Below are 20536 nucleotides of genomic sequence, written 5' to 3'. Positions count from 1 at the left end.
GCTAAAATGTGAAATGGAAATTAAAGTGACAGAAATGGGATTTGCTCAGACGCGGATCTGTCACTTTGGAAATGACTCGTCACGTCAGAGGAATCTGAACGTGTGTTTCACTGAGCCTGTCCACAGAGATTCAGTTTCCTCTTCACAGGTCAAAGACTTCAGGCTGAACACATCAGACGTCATGAGAAACAGACAGAGATGATCCTAAAACACACTGAGGCTAAACCAGCTCATTCATTAGCCTAATATGGGCGTGTGGTGTGTGTGCCAGCTGCAATGTGTGTGTGTGTTTGTGTGTTGTTGTCACACATCTGCGTGCTGATGCCAGATGTGTCACTTAGGGTTTAAAGCCTATTAACAGTGTCAGATGTGATCGGCAGCAGCTGGACAAACACAGATGATGACAGTGTGCAGCCTTCAGCCTCACACACACACACACACACACACACACACACACACACACACACACACACACACACACACACACACACACACACACACACACACACACACACACACACACACATACACACACACACACACACACACACACACACACACAAGGTATGTTAGCTCGGTATTCCTGTTTCTAATGTGAGTCTCTATTGATCCAATTAGTGCAGTCGTTCCTCCCCCCCCCCTCTGCTCGCACAGAAAGGTCAGAGGTCAATGTCAGCCACAGAGAAGCTCCTGAGAAGATCCGGTTCTTCTCCTTATTATAAGTTTTAATATGAGTCAGTGAGATAAAACACTTGTGTCCGTATTTGTCCTGTGGAAACAATGAGTTGATTCTTTGACACATTTGAATCTTTGTTCTGGATCAATTATTAACAAATGTTAATCATGTAAAGTAATACGATTTAACGAGCCAATTTTAACTTTATACTCTATTTGACATTTAAGAACTTTATTGGCTGTGAAAATTACCATTGGCTGTAAAAGGAAATGTCTGAGTACCAAAGTAAGTCTGCACTAATGTGTGTGTCCTAAGAGGAACAACAACGTGTGTGTGTGTGTGTGTCTGTGTGTGTGTGTGTGCGAACTTGGCAGCTAATTAATTGAGTTACAGTGAGAGACTGAGCTCCTCCTGACGCAGCAGAACCTGACCCAGTGCTGTTAGCTGTTAGCTGTTAGCTGCTAGCTGTGAGCTGTTAGCTGTTTTCTGTTAGCTGTTAGCTGCTAGCTGTTAGCTGTTAGCTGCGAGCTGCTAGCTGTTAGCTGTTAGCTGTTATCTGTTATCTGTTATCTGTTAGCTGCTAGCTGTTAGCCGTTAGCTGTTAGCTATTATCTGTTAGCTGTTAGCTGTTAGCTGTTATCTGTTAGCTGTTATCTGTTAGCTGTTATCTGTGAGCTTTTAGCTGTTAGCTGCTAGCTGCTAGCTGTTAGCTGTTATCTGTGAGCTGTTAGCTGTTAGCTGTTATCTGTGAGCTGTTAGCTGTTAGCTGTTAGCTGTTAGTTGTTATCTGTGAGCTGTTAGCTGTTAGCTGCTAGCTGTTAGCTGTTAGCTGTTATCTGTGAGCTGTTAGCTGTTAGCTGCTAGCTGTTAGCTGTGAGCTGTTAGCTGTTAGCTGTTAGCTGTTAGCTGTGAGCTGTTAGCTGCTAGCTGCTAGCTGTTAGCTGTTAGCTGTGAGCTGTTAGCTGTTAGCTGTTAGCTGTTAGCTGTTAGCTGTGAGCTGTTAGTTGTTATCTGTGAGCTGTTAGCTGTTAGCTGCTAGCTGTTAGCTGTTAGCTGTTAGCTGTTATCTGTGAGCTGTTAGCTGCTAGCTGTTAGCTGTAAGCTGTTAGCTGTTAGCTGTTAGCTGTTAGCTGTGAGCTGTTAGCTGTTAGCTGCTAGCTGCTAGCTGTTAGCTGTTAGCTGTTAGTTGTTAGCTGTTAGCTGTGAGCTGTGGGCTGTTAGCTGTGAGCTGTTAGCTGGGTCAACACATCACATTCAGAGGCTGCATCACTCGTCCTTCTCTTTATCGGCCAGGACGCTGTCTCTGTCCTCTCTCCCGCTGCTTCTCTCGCTTTCACTCTAATTTTATCCTCCCACCTGCTCCCATGTCGGACGCTTCCTTCTTCCTTCTTTCTTCTTCCTTCTTCCTTCTTCCTTCTTCCTTCTTCCTTCTTCCTTCTTCCTTCTTCCTTCTTCCTCGTCCGTCGGGGCCAAGAAGCCTCGGAGCACATTTGGAATTTACATGTTTCTCTTTTGCAGCCGCAGCAGCCGCAGCAGCACACACAAACACACACACACACACACACACACACACACAAACACACACACACACACACACACAAACACACACACACACACACACACACAGTGGCCTTGTTGAAACGATCGATATCTCTTCTCAGCTTGGTTCCTCACGGCTGCAGCCCGGCAGCTTCCTTGTTCCCTCGGTTGAGTTCCTGTGTCCTCTGCACTTTGTTCCACTTTCCTAAAGGACTCGGGTTCAACCTTGATTCACTGGAGTTCCACTTGATACAAGTCAGGTGATAGGAGTAGATACGTGTTAGTGTGAGCGTGTGTTCAGGATCTGAGTCCTGCTCACTACACAATAAAGACTTGAGACTAAAGACCTTTCAACACAAACTCCCAAATGTATCTGAAGTTGAAGCAGAGTAAAAACAAACGACCTCAAGTTGTGTCACGTTACAAACTGACTCTGAAACTAACTTGTGTTCGGAGCAGGTTTGATTTGTTGTGTAGTTCGAATGCGACAAAGTTGTCTTCAACCTTTCCTGTTACTATGGGATGACGGATTTGAAAAAGTACAAAGAGACGTTAAGAGTTTGATGCTTTTCACAAATCTTTCCATGCTCGCAGATCTCCATTTTGATTTCACTTTAACTTCCTGCTTGTCTGATCGATCGCAGCACTTTGGTTCTTCAGGTTCATTTCTCTGTCGTGACGACTCAAAGTGTCTGAGGAATTCATCTGAGGTCGAAACTGTACAGCCTCCTGCCCCCCCGCCCAGGTCTTAATGACAACAAGTTGCTGCTCCTCTGCTCTGATGCCCCACATCTTTTAATCCCTCAACACATGAGACTCTGCTAAATGAGGGTAAATATCCCCCCCCCCCACTGGGACAAGCAGAGAAATGAGAGCTTTGTCACACGGAGGAGAAGGATGAGAGTGGTTTGTTGGGGGGGGGGGATCTCTCTTCATGTTTCTCTTAAATCTACGAAACACTTGAACCTGGAAAGAACATTCACACGATACCTGATGTTACATGCATCTGTAATGTCCACATATATGGAATATGTGGACCAACTAAAGATTAGATGTTAAATAAATGTTTGTCAAAGACGGTTTCTGTCATTTGAGGGAGTTCTTATCACACTGATGCTTCTTCAAGTGTTAATATTATACGTTTGGTTTTAATTAGTTATACAGCATTCGTATGCAGGATATTTAGCTTGAGTGGGATTAAGTCTTTAATAATCTTTGATTACAGTCTATGGTCAGATCATGTGCATGACTCCAGAAAACCATGCAACTGACTCGGGTCAATGAGGGAATCCTGCAGGAAGCTGCTGCACAGGTTCAACCATTTAGTTCCCAGGAGCTCCAGGCATCAACCCTGGTGTCCAGGTACATTTGTTTCACATCACTCCGTCTTTCTCTGTCACCACTTTACTGAGAATTATCAAATATCAAAATATCCATGAGATGAGACGTGAGGATCAGAGAGAAGCAAACCCTCCAAACTGAGAAAAGAGGAAGAAATGAGAAAGTTCATGTTTTGTGTCGCATTTGTCCCAGCAAACTGTTCAGCTGGTTTCCATGTGTGTTGAGTGTGTGTGTGTGTGTGTGTGCGCCGCAGCGGTGTCAGAGTATTACAGCCTATCAGAGCTAAATGTGAAACAAGTCTGTGTAAATGGGCTGAGAGATGGGAAATGATGAGAGCGGCTATCAGCAGGCAGAGAGACCACAATTACCGCCGAGCTCCAATCTCCCCCTCCGCTGAACGTCTGATTCACTCATCGACTGTTTCACCTCCGTCCCGACACGTCCGGGACAAACCACACACACGGGTCCTCCACATACATCTGAGTGCAGATCTCTCCATCCATCACATCCACCAGAGTCTTTGGGACAATACAGAATACATCAGTAGATAAAAGATGAGGACGCTGCTTTCCTTCCTCTCTGCTGGTGTGAATGAACTCAGGAGACTCGTCTGGTTCCTCAGATTGGAAATAACTCAGAGGAGGAGCGAACTCTAATCAGTGAAGCTGTTCTGTGAGACTCAAGAAATGTTATTGTTTAATTCCACACAATTCTCTGCGATGAAAAGCCAGAGCTCCCGAGTTATGTGCTCACACTGTACGACTGTGTGACGTGACCTGAAGAAGAAGTGTAAGTCTGTGTCGTAACAATGCTAGCGGGGGGGAAACCGACGTGGCCCGAGAACAGAGCCTTGGGGAACTCCATCTCATTATCTCTCTGCTCATCCAAGAACCTGTAGAGAAACTACTTCCTGTTCTTTGAGTTAAACTAAAATCAGTTTGGTATTTTGCAGGAAAGTCTAAAATCGATTTTTCCGTCACTCTAAAAATGATATTGTGGATGATTGAGTCAAATACAAGATTCTGATGAACTGTAAAACCTTAACAAGACAAGTGTTGTTGTTTGATTTAAAAACAGATGTTTAGATAAGAAAAAAAATCTGTTTCTACATCAACAGCTTTTTGAAAAGATGCTTGATTTTCAATGGTTGTGAAAAGCAGTGGGTGGGCCGAGAGGGAGTCGATACAAATGCATTCACATTCAAGAAGCTGCTGCCAAGTCATTGTTCACAAAAGCTCAAACCGTTGTGTTTCGCCGGGAGAAGAGAACGACTCGAAACAATGAGCTCAGAGATTATATTTGGGAACAGCACGGCGGCCATTGTGATTCACAATCCCTGCTGATCCCAAACCCGCCTGCAGCAGCAGGACGTGCCAGGCCGACGCCTTTAGTTCAGTCCAATAATAAACGGCCTAACAACGCTCCCATACCCAGAAGCCCCCGCGGTTGCCATGGTAGTTAATAAGGCTCGTTAAGATCAAAGGCGTATAGAAGATTGTTGACTCTCCAGGGCAGACGAGTCGAGCCCAGAGGAATGCAATTAGGGCTGAGGCAGGGATCCTTCACGTACCTGATGCTACGCTAACAAGTGCCGATGCAGCGATGGGAGGCACGATCACTATCTGTCTGCAGGAGTGTGTGTCTGTGTGTGTGTGTGTGTGTCTGTGTGTGTGTGTGTTGGTGTGTGTGTGTCTGTGTGTGTGTGTGTGTGTTTCAGAGAGAATGAGACAGAATTAAACAGGCTGCATCTGAATGCACCGACCCGCTGTGTCTGTATCTGCAAAACAAGCTCCATCATTTACACATTGTGCCACAGCGTGTGTGTTTTGCCACTAAACTGTGTGTGTCTGTGAGTGTGTGTGTGTGTGTGTGTGTGTGTGTGTGTGTGTAAATTGAAAGCAGTGGGTGAGGCCACGGGGGGATCAGACGGAGAATGGACGCTCCCTCTAATAACACTGACTGAAGGTTCCAGTTACTATAATCACCTGCAGATTTAGTGTAACTGCCATTCTAATGTTATCTCTTTATGAATCGTGGAAATAACTTTGAACCAGAGGGAGCAGAAATAATTTAATTACATGGAGTTCAATTACTGCTTGTGTGTGTGGTTTCTCTGAGGCAGCTTGTGTTTGCTGAAGTGTTTCTGCTGCTGTGACGTCTCCATCCTGTAACTTCTCGTCTGAGCAACAATAAGCAAAGTAATGATAAAGTTATAAACTGTGTTACATGGTTTTAATATGTAAATAGTTTTAATTTCCACAACAGCTGATACAATCAAGTGAAACGGTCTCTGATGTGTGGTTTTCTTTACACGTCTGTAAATGTCTTCCCACTGAAACAACCTAAATGAAACTGAACGTCATGGAGGCCACAGCCCTGCAGTGCATGACTTCTTGAGATGAACTCATTTCAAACTTAATCAGTCAAGACTCGTTCAACTTGGCAATAAAAAGACAGAAGTCCTTTGTGTCGTCAGCTGCCCTTCAGAGTCCTTTGCTTCAGAAAGTGATTCAACGATCAGGCTGATCAGGCGTCTCACTGGTGCATCACATGACCTCAAATAAAGACTCTCCATCATCCTTAATACACCAGGGAACGTGTAGAGCATCTATTCTATATGATTATATTCTTCTACATCTTATATTCTATATTATTATATTCTTAAAGGCAGTCTCTTACTGTTTCAACTTTAGAGAAATGTGTGACTCGGGGCCGATGCCAGTATTAAGGACAAATGTTCCAATACTGATAACAGCTGATATATGTATTTAAAAGGATAAGTCATCAAAACCTTATGACAAAGTCACGTCCTTGAGATTTTACAGTTCAAACATTAGAATGAACATAAATTCATTAACTATGATCAATCTGAGGAAATAAATAGAAAAAGACCAGAATGCAGATCTACAAGTCAGAGGTTCACCGCCATCTTGATCAGTAACGAGGTCGTGTGTGTTCTGACACATCAGCTGATTCACATGAATACTCATGTTTAATCATTATAATCTGCCCCCCCCCCCTCTCTCTCCAGTGTTCATCATGCGGCCGCTGCTTCCTGTCTGATCCGACCTGCGGTAAACAGCTGCTGCTGCTTGTGTTAATTGATTTTCTCCTCCTCCTCCTCCAGCCTCCTCCTCCTGTTCCTCTCACCGCTCTGTGCGACGGCATCTCTCCTGACGGCCTCATTTCAAACTCGTCTGCAGGATTCTGCATTTCTGTCAAACTCTCAGCAGGTTTTTAATTCAAGGGCCAAAGAGTCAACACATGCACCTGCTCCTGTTTACCGCCTATAGGTTTGAGGTGTGGCTACTTTTGAGATGAGACGGCTGGTCAGTAAAAGAGGAGAAAAGGTGAAGAGAAACCAGGGATGAGAGGTGGGAGGAGACAGGAGGTGCATCACAGAAACACCCGTTCAGCCGTCGGATTCAAACCCTGAACCTTCTTGCTCTGAGGTCGAGCTGCTAACCACCATGTCATCCTTTTCAAGACGTGACTGATGAAACAAAGGCTTTTGTAATTTTCTGAAATACTTGAAGGCAGAGAGAAAGGCATTATGGGAAAAGCAATTAGTTTGATAGCACACTTAGCCTCTGAATGACTTTTTAAAATAGTGTTTCAGACGCTGCCTGACAAAACGAGGGGAGTGATATTGCAGCAGAAAGAGTTTCATTTATGAAACTAGCAATGAGGAGTCAGACCCAGATGGTGATGCTGCTTCATTAGTTTTAAAAAGTGGTCATGAGCTTTGGCTAATAGGCAACGACTTACAAATGTCCTTCGCCAGACTAAGAAGTTTTTGTAAACGTTGGTAATTCTGTCAAACCCTCAGGTTTTATCTGGACGTGTGAGTCCAAGGTTTGAGAGTTTATTCAGCGTCACAGATCTTAACGAGTTAAACTGACCAAACATCTAAAGCCCAAAAGACTCAGTTAGACCAAAGAAAGTACAAAGAGAAGCTGTCACAAGGTTTCAAACTATTTAAATGCTAAATTAATCAATAATCGAAAAAGAGTTCCCAAATCATCAGGAAACGTTGGTGCCACTTGTTTTACGTGAGGATTGAAAAGTGCGACACACAGTGTTTGGAGAATATCACACTTTAAACCAAAGGGCTTTTTAAATCCTCCTCACGTTCCCTGTGGCTCAGAGACGAGCAGCTGCACCTGATGAGCCACAGCCAGAAATAACCCTGGAACCCACACAGGTGACTTGTCACGCACATGCTCAGTGACACTCTGACAGTAATGGTGCGGTTTCATGTCCACAAGAGAAGAAGCAGGAAGATCACGGCCTCTGGAGACACCGATTAAAAGGATTCATGTTTCATTCATTCCACGAAAAGGCTGGAGTCAGCTTTAATTAGTGAGCGTGGACCAATTAGCTCAGTGAGGAAATGTAAAAACGTTGGACAAGACGCTTCTCAAAGCTACTGAGAGTCTGCAGCTGCCCTTCACTTTAAACTCATGTGTTTACAGTCTGGTATATTATTATTAATGGTTAAAATTATTGTTTTACCTTTGAGACTATTGAGCTTTCCTTGTTTCCAATTCATACACCCAGCTAAGCTAAGCTAACTGGATGCTAACTTTGTGCCATTCAAACGTTCACCAAAGTGACTGAGGACAAATCTGAGAACAAAAGGAAGAAGTCAGAACGGATAAAGAAAACTTGACGTCCGGTAGATGTCTTGTTTTTACTGATATTAAATTCTCAACAGATTAAATTCTCATAACTTCAGTCATCACTGTCGTGTGAGTCGTCAGGAGACACGAGGATCTGCCGACAGGTTCGGGTCCTTCACCATGAAACAGAGAACAAAGCGACACCATCTGCCACGAGTGTGTGTGTGTGTCCGAACACCGGCTGCACACACACACATTTGTTCAGTTTGACCCAATTTCAAAAGAAAACTCGACACAACTATAAGACTTAATAAATCCACTGGATTCTATTCAAGAAAACTGAACAGTTTCACTAAAACTCAATCAAATGTCTCATGTTATTAAAGGTTTGAAGTTTCTTTCAGGTTGTTACTGATGAGCCGGACTCAGAGGAAACTTTTCACCAAACATTTACCTGATTTTTGATCATCAACACGTGACAGAAGCTGCACAACACAGTCATATTAGTTTATTTTAGTAATTAGCAGACTTCAAAAGTCATAATTCTCATGAACATGGCTCCAGGTTTCAGGAGCAGTTCACCCCCCCCCTCTGGTTGTCTGAACTCCTCACCAGCTGCAATACAACTTTATGTATTGTATATCATTTAATCCTGACACAAATGAATCGTGACCTGAAAAACATCATCATATTATTCTCATCCACACCAGAGATACCTGCAGCTGTCTGACGCCATCTGGGTTCTCACCTGCAACAATCTGCTTCACACTTTGTGAGATCACGTGACCACCAGGAACCATAATAATATAAATGTAATAAAAACAATTTGATCTGCTCTTCCTACCTCTCTGTGTGAGAGTTGTCTGTAGCTCATTCAAACTTCCCTGTCATACCGGGCTGGATGAATACATCACCTTCTCCGAGGCAGCAGCAGAACTAAATGTGTTATTTACATATTGGTGCAATGAAGCATCTTATAATCCATCTGTCTTGTGTGGAGCTGCCTCCCTCTGGTCCCACTAAGCAGACTAACAGTGAATTCATTGCTCCTGTTCCTTCACTGCTGCATCTATAATAGAGACGTCCCTGCACTCGGCTGATCCCGCTGCACGTGTTTGCTCGTGTAAAGAAGCTGGTGGTTAATTATTGTTCACTTGTTTTTCCATAACTGCTCCAAGTGACCGTCAGCTGACCTGCGTGTCGACACTTTGACTCATGAGGAGATAAGAAAAGACGTCAGCGCTCGACTCTCATGACGACTAGTTTCAAAACAGAAGACACCGGAACAACATCTTGTTTCTTTCTGCGATTGCGACACGGAGAAGAAATTAATACTTGAATTCATCAGTTGCATTGATTATCATTATGTGATTCAAGAGGGACTGTAACTTCAGCTGCTTCGGGATAATTACCGAGGCACAGAAGAGACGATTATACCTTCCAGTTTTTATTTCTCATGATGAACAGTTTATATTAAAAAATAAATAGTTTATGAGGAGCCGCAGCCGACCAAAGGAAATCTGACTCCACAGCATTACTCATTTAAATCAATGTACAAAATTATGGTTTCTGCAACACATTACATCATTATTACATTAGAAAAACATTTGAAAAGCACCAATGTGCTGAGAGTCGAAGCCTCGTCTGAACTCGGCTGGGACATGATACGACTTTACATCTTAAATAAGTCAAATCTATTTAACCACACTGGGTAACTTTTTAACATCTCTTTTACTTTTCTCCTCATCGAGCTTCACTAAATACTTTTGCTTTTAGAAATGTGGATATCTTTATATTCCTCTGCTCACCTGAAGGTTTTCAACATGCAGATGTGATAACGTACGTTAAGCTAAATCTTATCCTCTGTTGTAAAGATGATTTGTGAGCGAGATGGTCACAATGTGTAACGCTGCAGTGTGGAGATTCATTTTACTGCAGTAATCTAAGTGTCTGCGTTAGTCCTGATTCTCAACGAGAGCTAAAAATATATCACTCACACTTTGAAGAATCAGTCTCAGTCGACCGACATGTCAGGGCATCAATTTACTGCTCTGACAATTGATTGGCTTTGCTCGTGGGGATCAATGAAGCTTCGTCTTTAAGCTTTAATTAAAGATAAAGACTTGGCTAACGCAACACCAGTGGGAAGAGTGTTTTTTAATAAAGGTTGATGACGACAGTGTGTCTTTAAAAGCAGCAACGTTGAGTTCAGGTGTATCTGCAGAATGAAACCCAACAGACAGCAGAGACAGGAACTCCTTCATGGTAATCACAGGAATCACCAGCGGAGGCGTGTGTTCTCAGATGTGTGTGAACGGCTCAGTTACAGTGTGGATGTGACTGAATGGGAACATCTTCCATCATGTGACAGATTCACACTGTGGGGAACAAACTTCACTCAGGCAGCAGAGTCCAGAACCAGCAGAGTCCAGAACCAGCAGAGTCCAGAACCAGCAGCGTCTGGACTGGTGCAGGTCTGGTTGGACTGGTTGCAGGAAGCTAAAGACATTTAAACATATTCAGGCTTATAAGTTTAATTAATTTTATTCCTGGAAATGGTTTAAATGTTCTAATGTTCAGAAAACACATGTCTCTCAGAATGTCCATTGCTGCAGCTCCTCTTTTCAGCCTCTGTCTCAAACATTGATCTCCTGTCTCTTTGTGGACCCTCCCAGTAAAGACCAGTCTGCTCTGATTGGAAAGATGAACTCCTCTGAAATGTCTCTGTTCTTATTTGACGTGGCTTTGTCACAGAAAAGGGGAAATTTAAAGAACTTTCACGTTCACATAAAAACCTGAATAACAGCAGAGGGAAGATATTTCCTACAACAGATCATATGTCTCTCTCCATCTCTGCATCCAGACCCAAAACAACTTGCACATGTTGGTTCTATCAGTCCCACAGCATCACATGAGTACATGAGGAGCAGTGGACAGATGACTAACCCCGTCCCTCTGAATCCAAACATGCTCCTCAACAAAAACAAACCCACATCCACAAAGATGACATGAGACTGAAACTAGATCCAAACCTCCAGCAGCTGTAGAGCAGGTCCTGCAGTCGTGACACTGAACTATCACCCAGCACTGTGACAGCACATGGTACCTGCACCACCACTGGTCCACTGGTACACAAACTAGCACACCCTCATGTCCTCTAATGTACAAATGTCATTAACAAACCAAGAACAGATCCTAGGTCTGTCGTCTGTCATCGTTCTTCAGGGTTAATCTCACGTTTCACAGTAAATCTCTTACCTTTGTTTCATCTGGTCGCCAGGTCAATCCTTCCTGACACCTGAAGAACAACACACAAGGTTATTCGTCACAACTTGTATCATAACTGAAATGGTGCAACAGTTATTTCCAGTTTACATCTCACACATCGTTAAATATATATATGATCCCAGGAGGAGAACAGAACCAACAGCGTACAAGGTTTGATTCCATCGGACCTGACCAATGAGGACATGGATCCTTTAACCCTGGGTCATCCATTGTGTTTAGTGTTTTAATCATAGGTATATAATGCACATGAATTATCCAGATTTTTTGCAATTATGTGAGATACGTCATTATATTTTATTCCAGGTGGAAGAACTGGTTCAGGACAGCACCTGTTCAGCTAAGGGCCCGGTCACACAAGCCTGGTAACACAATATCCCATATCAGGGGTCAAAGTTCACGCAAAGCCACACTGAAGATCCCCTGTTGTCTGTTGATTGAACACTGAGCCTATCAAATAAATAAAAACACATAAAAATACACAAAGACACTTTCCAAAAAAAGACCTTTATTTAAAAGACATGTTTATAAACCTGTCCTCTAGCAGCTGGTCACTGCCGTTCGTCAAACTACAAGAAACAGCTCATCTCTCTGGGACTATTTTCAGCGGCGGATTAACTGGTGCTCCAGGGGTCGAAGGACAGTGTGTCAGGGATTGAGTCACAATAAACTAGTGTGTGTGTGTGTGTGTGTGAGTGTGTGTGTGTGTGTGTGTGTGTGTGTGTGTGTGTGTGTGTGTGTGTGTGTGTGTGTGTGTTCATTGTGTAGAAACATGTCAACCAGAGTGACAGCATGACTCACGGATGTGTTTTAATAGTTGTAGGTGAACTACATGCAGAGCTCCTTGGCTCAGAGGAACCAGACACATCAGGTTTTAGTCGCACACAAAGTATTAGTATATAAAACTATATTCATTGGTGCCTTTGGTCGATTGGCTCAGAAAAACTAAAGTCTTATTTTCATACTAAATTATCAACCCGTCAAAAACAGGATCTTCCAGTTGTGAAAAGAAGCCGTTAGAACCACAAGTAAAACAACAGGCCGCATTAAAATAAGGTCTCAGGATGTAAACAGCCTTCTGAACAGATGAGGCTGCTCGTCTTCACGCCATCGCTCAACCTTATTCATCACAGTTAGCAGGCGGGAGGAGTCGATGACGCGTGGACGAAGCCATGAGTCAGAGTCGATGTTGTGAGGATAGAGTTGAACCCACCGAGCACTCACCACACGTCTCTTAGCATTTGTTGCCAAACGGCGTCTCCGAGCGGTGAAGAAACGCCGAGACGCAGCCACTCGGAGGCAAATGGATTCGTTTTGAAAGAGGCAGACGCGCCTGACAAATGGACGTCGTCACAGAGGAGAAGGAATAAACGAAGGCAGAAGCAGCAGAATAAATTACAGAGGAGAGTTTTTGTTGCATCTGCACGTCTGTGGATCTGATGGATGAGTTATAAACACTGGGAGAGAGACGGAGGAGGCGTTGAGTGAGATTCTGGGAGACAGAGAGCGAAGATGCTGAGAGAGAGGGATTCAATCAAAGAGAGGAAACCATGGATCAGCTCCTCTTCTCTTCCTCCCCCATTTTGTCCTCTCTTCACCTCCTCCCCCTTTTCTCCCTTTCTCAGTTCCTCCCTTCCTCTTCTACGTTTCTTTCCTTTCATTCTCCTTCCTCCTCTCAAGTCATCACAGAGAGAATCTCATCAGACAGTGAAGATCATCCAGACCCTTCTCAGGCCGTCTGCAGCCCAATGGAATTGAACTACTTGAGTTTTTAAAAGCCAGACGTCTGATGTGGAGACAGAACCTCTAACATCACACAGGAGGCTCAGAGTGTGTGTGTGTGTGTGTGTGTGTGTGTGTGTGTGTGTGTGTGTGTGTTCATGAGCTTAATAGATGGTTTCATGGAGAGAAAATCCTCCTAAGCGAAGACATAGTTGTTCTCATTTTGAGAAGGTGCCATTCTGGGATATGGATTAAAGGTTAAATGAAGCCTTCGCTGTTCAGGTGTTTGAGCTCGAACACTTTCAGGTTCATCTTCTCTCCCTAACACCAGAGAACCAGGTTTCAGTATCTCATGGCTCCAGCCGCCTCTGCTCACTGCAGGAAGTCCACCTCATCTGGAGCGGCGCCCGAAGCGTTTCCTGGTGACACGTGATAGGAGGTCCCATGTTTCACTTTGAGCTCAGTGGAGGTAAACACAGGCGGCAGTTCATTTGTTCCTGACTTAGTGGGTTTGTGTAATTTTAGAACTGAGCAGTAAGAGAGCAGAGACACAGCTGCAGTTAAAGCAGCAGAGAAACCAGATACAAGTGTTCTCACTTTAATTCTTTTCCAATAGACAATAAGTACCCTTCAAAAATCTAAGGTTACACTTCCACCTTATACCAAACATGAATACGTCAACTTTACGTTGCATCACTTAAACTAAAGTCCACTCAGGGGATGGAGAGAATAATCTTCAGACTAGAATTCGCTCGTTGCAGGATATCGTACGAGCCAGAAACCCGAAGCTGCTCATTCTGGGAACAGGCCTTGAATCCGTTCTCCCTTTTTAACTCAATTTACCATCGGACGGATTCTAAAGATGCTATTTCAATAACATAATGTTGCTGTTGAGCAAACCAATTTAAAAAATTGCTCTCGAAGCCAAAGGAGAAAACCAGCAACTTCCGATCACAACATTTGAACTCTGTTGCTTCGTTGTAGAGATGTGAAGCTACGAAGCTCAAACACAAAACCCTGTAGTTTGATTCTGAACTCCCTGGAATCCTCTACCGGTCTGTGGCGTGACGAGCATGTTAATCCTCCACGTTCCCTCTTTCCCGGACGGCAGATGGAGGTGAACACACTCTGGGTTTGTTCTCCACCGACTCCTCCAGCCGGTGCACCACGCTGAAGGAAGCAGCGGCCGTGGTCGTCTGATCGGATCATCTGTAGGTCTCACTCCACGTAAACAAGCTTTCTGGTGCTTATTCCATTGTACATCCGTCCTCTGTGTGGTCATTTAAAAGATGATGACAGTAGACCGGGGGGGGGGGGCAGATTCCCGAGGAGACTCACACTCTCAGTAGTGAGAGGTTCTCCTCCTCAGAGCTCATGAAACGCAGCCAGGAAAGTTTTCTGCTGATGACGCGACACAGTTTCAACGATAAGTAAAGAAGTAAACAAGAGAAATGCTGAGTCATGAATGTATTAGCATTAGGGCCGACAGACACACACAGACAGACACACAACACACATACACACTGTGTATTCAACACACACAGACACACACTCATCCACACATGCTCAGAACTAATCCAGCTTTAACGGGAATATCACACATTCATATACTAACAAGATGTTGGCTTTTATAAGGACGTCTTCATCACGTCAAAAAAAACAACACACTGATACAAACAGTGTCACTGTTGCGTGAACAGTCTTGATTTGATTTGATTCATCGATCAATACAGTTCATCAGGTGGAAACACACAGGACTCTGTGATGAATCCTTGTATTTATATGATGAAGAACCACGACAGTGACTCATTACTCTAGATTCTTCACGTCGTCTGATATGAAAAATACAGAAAAGATGTAAGTTTACTTCACTGGTCAAGGGGGGGGGGGGTCGATACACAGAAGAGACTAGTGAACTTGTTATGTAAGTTAACATGAATAAGCTCAGTTTAATGGAGTTTCACTGCAGCTTCCAGGTTAATAACACAGAATATGAATTAATCTGCAATATGTCAGAAACTGGGCAGTGTTCATTCTGCTTGCATGGTCTCTCTCTCTCTCTCTCTCTCTCTCTCTCTCTCTCTCTCTCTCTCTCTCTCTCTCTCTCTCTCTCTCTCTCTCTCTCTCTCTCTCTCTCTCTCTCTCTCTCTCTCTCTCTCTCTCTCTCTCTCTCTCTCTCTCTCTCTCTCTCTCTCTCTCTCTCCCTCCCTCCCTCCCTCCCTCCAGGTTTGTGTAACTCTCTTATGCAGCATGACTGAATAAAACGAGAGGCTCCTCCCTCTACAGACTCGTGTTTGCTTTCAACACAAACACAAATCCAGAAGACACACAACGGGTGTCGTTAAAAGGGGGGGGGGGTCCACAGAGACAAACAGAACAACGGACAGGGTAGAGAGACGTCTTCTCCTCAGTCTGTCCTCTGTCTCTCTGTGACAGACGGTGAAAGTGAGTGGTGTGAGAGAGATGGGGCTAGTGCTGTGTGTGTCTGTGTGTGGTGTAGTGCATGCCCTAGGTGTGTTATAAAATCCATCCATGCATGCACATGGTCCTTGTGTGTTTGCAGGTGTGTGTGTGTGTGTGTGTGTGTGTGTGTGTGTGTTTCTCTATGTGAGTGTCAGATTGATGTGTGTTGATTTCTGCAAAATAGGAAATTGTCTCTCTGACTATAGCGCACTTTTCGTCTCTAAAGCCTTCTCCCACACACACACAGACACACACACACACACACACACACACACACAGTGAAACTCCCCAGCTCCCTTGACATGTGCCATTTTGTGGAATGTGTGTGTCTTTGTATCCATCTGTGTGTAAGTGACCCTCAATGCTCTCAAGCGTGCGTATGTGATTGTGCACATTTGCGTACGTGTATGTGTTTTCCTTCCTTCCTTGTGTGTGTGTGTGTGTGTGTGTGTGTGTGTGTGTGTGTGTGTGTGTGTGTGTGTGTGTGTGTGGGTGTGTGAAGATAAGTCCTGAACTGTCACGTCTCCATTAGTTTGTTCTCTATCTTGATTAATACACAACACAACGCTGAGAAGAGAATCACATTCATGGTGTTTTATGAGATTTGTTTTCATTCTCTCTCTTTGTAACGACAAAATGAATAGTTGAGAAAAGTGCTGGACGAGATTCACACAGAACATGTGACCTACTGTGTAAACACTGTGTGAGTGAGTGACACTGGAATCAAAGGTCAGATCAAATCTATAAAGATAGTTTCTCTTCTGTTTCTGTTTAATAGTTTTTATTATTTTGATCACAATATTAAAATCACATCACTCGGCTGCTGTTGAATAAACACTTTTACAGACAGAATCATTTTGGCTTCATCACATCAAACAGACAAATGTTCATATATGTTGGATTATTTCATATGTGAACAGACTTTATGTGATTAAACATGAATCATGTCTCATGTGTGAGTTTTAATAAAGTTTGTTGAATGTGAACAATGATCAGCTGTTATTGATAAATGTGTTTTTATGTGGATCTTCATCAGTTTGCTCGACTTCATGGATCCACACAAAATCTAAATGATAGAAAACATTTTCCATGAAAGTAAAAAACAAACCAAAGATAAAGATCAGAAAATAATGAAATCCTTTTACACACGTGGAAAAGTCGACAGAAGAAATAAAAATGAGCGAGAAGTAAAATGAGAAATAAAAAAAGCTTTAGAATAACGAGTTTAACATTTAAATTCAGCAGATTTCTCTTGAAGAAATAAACATGATGAATAAAATCTTTATCTCTAACGTCTCTGATCCAGCGTCACAGAGACTTTCACAGGTAACAGCTTCAATGGGTGATCATCATCATCTACAATGTTAAAGCATGGAAACATCTTCTCAGTGAAATTGTGTTTGAAGGTGTGAATGTGTTTGTTAGTCTCAAGATCAGAGAACGACAGTTCTCCTCTGTTCCAGTCCAGTTTCACTCTGATCCTCTGGATCTTCTGCACAGAGAGATCAGATTCGGCTGATGGTGACACTGATGAGTATCCACCTTCAGAGAAGAATATTCCCCATATTCCAGACAGATCCTCTCCCTTCCTCTGGACAGACTCTGCTCCTACACCCAGTAACCACTCAGTACTGTCTCCAACCAGGACGTCCCAGCTGTGAGTCCCTGAGTTAAAACCCTCAGATCCGAGGACTGAGAGGAAACAATCAAACCTCTCTGGATTGTCAGGAAGCTCCTGTTCCTCTCCTTGTTTCAAACTGGTCAGATCTTCAGACAGGACGAGTACTGGATTAGCAGAGTTTGGGTCCAGAACCACAGGACTGTAGGAGACCACGTCCTTCATCTTGTTCCAGATGTTGAAGCTCAGGTTGCCCAGATGTTTGGCCTGGTCTATCAGAGCTCCTGAGGCCAGCTGTGGATCATCCAGCAGGGGGCGCTGCTGGACTCGTTTCACTGCAGCCTTGTAGTTGAGCAGGAACGAGACGTCTTCAGCTCTCAGCTCGTCCTCTGTGGTTCTGATCGTGTCTGAAAGAGCCGTTATGTCTCTGCTCAGAAACTCAATCTTCTCCTTCATCATCCGACTCTTCTGCTCCTCTTCCTCCCTCAGTGCAGCCATCCTGGCCTCCTCTTCCTCCTCCAGAAACTGATGAAGCTTTTTAAACTGCTCCTTGATCTGCGTCTCTGTGAGTCCGGCCTGGACCTTAATGTGTTCTGCTGTTTGTTCAAACTCTACTTTAACACGTTCAAAACACTTTAACTTCTTCTTCAAGGGCTCCAGAGTTTCCTGAAGCTGCTTCTTGTGTTGTTGTGCAGCTTCATCGATGGGTCTGAATCTGTGGTCGCTGTGTTTTTCTGAATCTCTGCAGATGACACACACTGGCTGCTGATGGTCCAGACAGAAGAGTCTGAGTTTCTCTGAGTGCAGACTGCAGAGAGCATGTGAAGAGCTCTGATCTCTCTCCTGTAAGAAGGTCTCACACAGGTTCTTTAACGACAGGCTAACAGGTGGTTCATCCCTTGAAGATCTTCTCTTACAAAGTGGACAGAATTTTACTTCTTTGTCTTCCCACCAGCTCTTCACACAGTCTTTACAGAAGCTGTGGCTACATGACAGAATGACAGGATCTCTGAAGACATCATGGCAGATGGGACAGCAGAGATCCTCTTCTAATCTGGAAGCCATTGAGTCTCCAGGTGAAGCTGAAAACAGACAGTCAGTCAGTCACAGCTCCATGAACTTCACTGAGGTTCACTTCCCCTCTGAGTCGAGGTGTTTGTTAAACTCACGGTCAGTGTGTGGAGCGTCGGCAGGTTGTAGTTTGACTCTTCTCTTCTGTAGCTGGACTCACTGAGGACGTCTGGTCTGGTTTGGTTCAGTTTGGTTTGGAAGGTGAATGTGATCGCCTGGTTTTCAGCCTGCGTCTCTTCAGGGAGGAACAGATGCTTCCTGGTTTCTCTGGTGTGTCAGGACACGATTGTAAAAAGTAATTCAAGCCTTGGATTTGATAACTGGTCAAAAGTCATTTGGCAGCAACAAGCTCACACAGACAAGAGACTTGGTTGTGAAATATCTGCTTGAATATGATCGTTATATGATCAGTGTTCAAAGTTCAGAGGTAGTTCTGCTAGAGTAAAGATAAGTTATGTTAAATATTAACTTTGTAATGAAGAGGTTTGTGTCAGCACTGTCTGTGCAGCAAATATTCATAAAGGAGAGAGCAGGCATTTGACAACAATTATTAACTTGTAATAATGTAATGAAGATATGTGGAACTTTTCCCTTCTGCTGCAGTGAGGTCAGAGGTCAGATCCTCGCCGTCCTGTGGAGGTCAGCCTCCGACCCTCTGACCCACACGGCTCCTGCCACTGGGCGTTACTGTGTGTGTCTGTGTGTGTGTGTGTGTGTTTGTGTGTGTGTGTGTGTGTACGTTTATATACAGAGTACTCATATTTATTTTTCTTGTGACGTGTGTGCAGACAGATGTTCCAGCATCATGTACATAATCGACAGTTCCACATCTGGTTGCTATTCTCAAGATAAAAACCATGTGTCTACAAATTCACCCGAGTATTTGTCCTGAAATGACGATAAAGCCACTAATGTTCAGACGGCTGCAGTACAGGTCATGAACCAGGTCCTCTCCATGTTCATGGATGGGACATAAACCAAACAAGAACAATCTGAAAACACTGCAGCCCCCCCCCCCCCCCCCGAGGAGACGTCTAGTTTCTGAATTCTATCGTCATCATTCAAACGTCTGTGAAGGACGGCTCCAGGTGAACGAAAAGGATCTGGAGCTACAATCAGATTGAAAACCACCAGAAAACAAACATATCTGACTCCTTCATATTTCAAAACAGTCTCTGTAATGTCTTCACCACCTGAAGGACAAATATTACACTCGACCGTCCAACAGTGTTTTATTGTCTCGTCTGAGTTGTTTTCTTCCAACATGATTCGCTGTGAACTCGTCTTCCTGAAGGATTCGTCAACATGAAAGTGTTGGTGAAGCACATTAGAACACAGAGGCTGTCACAGATATTTACTGGTGAACACTGAGTGACTCCTTGATACTGTCGGTCACCTCCTCCCCATGATAAAGCTGCAGGTACCAGATTCAACTTTCTGGTTGTTTCCTAAGTTGTATTTACGTGTCTTGAATTTCCTTTTGGTTTGTGAGTAACTCAGCATGTGTGTAACTTTGTGTCTTTAAGAGACAAAGCTCCTGTTAGGGTTTGGGTCACATTCTCCAACATATTTAATGAATTAATTTCTCATACATCACAATCTGTCCTTTACTCCCATGAAGAAAGTCTGTGGAGAAACATTTGCTCTAAATGAAAATGGACTTTGAGCTGCCAGGAGGCTGCATGAGCTGAACATCTTCATCCTGAAGAGGAGAAGTTAAGTGTCCTCCTGACCTCTGACCCCCCGTGGAGAGGGGGGGCTCACTACTTCTAATTTCCCCTTGAGCTTTAAATGAAGTTGAATATTCATGCCAGTGATTTTCAGCAGAAGGACACGGAGGCACTCTGACTTGCAGATGAGCGGCCGTGACTAAGACGTGTGTGGGCTGCAGCAGACAAGTTGCTGGTCGCACTTATCGGATGTTTAATCAGTGAGTGGCGGTTGGCATGGTGATCGGCCACGAGGGCGGAGCCGCGGCGACCCTGCAGAAGGTTTGTCAGGGGAAGTTACCGCAGAGAGTCAGGAAGGAAAACACTTCAACTTCAAAACAATAACTCTGATTCTCCTCTTTGATTCTGCGTCTTCGAGCCACAGAATCAAACTTCAGTGCAGAAGGAGGCAGAGAGATCTTCACCCTGCGGAGTCCGACGGCTGCTGGATGGATTTCTAAAGAAGACATCGCTCGACTTCCCAGCAACA

At 43.9% G+C, this 20536-nt stretch overlaps 1 protein-coding gene across 1 annotated transcript; it reads right to left on the bottom strand.

Annotated features, from left to right (window-relative positions):
* Positions 1-16917: 16917 nt before the first annotated feature.
* LOC133003685 (E3 ubiquitin-protein ligase TRIM35-like) lies at positions 16918-18331 on the bottom strand. The gene has a single exon (XM_061073476.1). It carries the CDS (start codon positions 18329-18331, stop codon positions 16937-16939), a length of 1395 nt encoding a protein of 464 aa, XP_060929459.1. The 3' UTR covers positions 16918-16936.
* Between the last annotated feature and the right edge of the window lie 2205 nt (positions 18332-20536).

This window comes from Limanda limanda, chromosome 6 (genome assembly GCF_963576545.1).
Source record: "Limanda limanda chromosome 6, fLimLim1.1, whole genome shotgun sequence".
In the NCBI taxonomy this organism is placed as follows: Eukaryota; Metazoa; Chordata; class Actinopteri; order Pleuronectiformes; family Pleuronectidae; genus Limanda; species Limanda limanda.
This window is presented reverse-complemented; position numbering and strand designations above follow the sequence as displayed.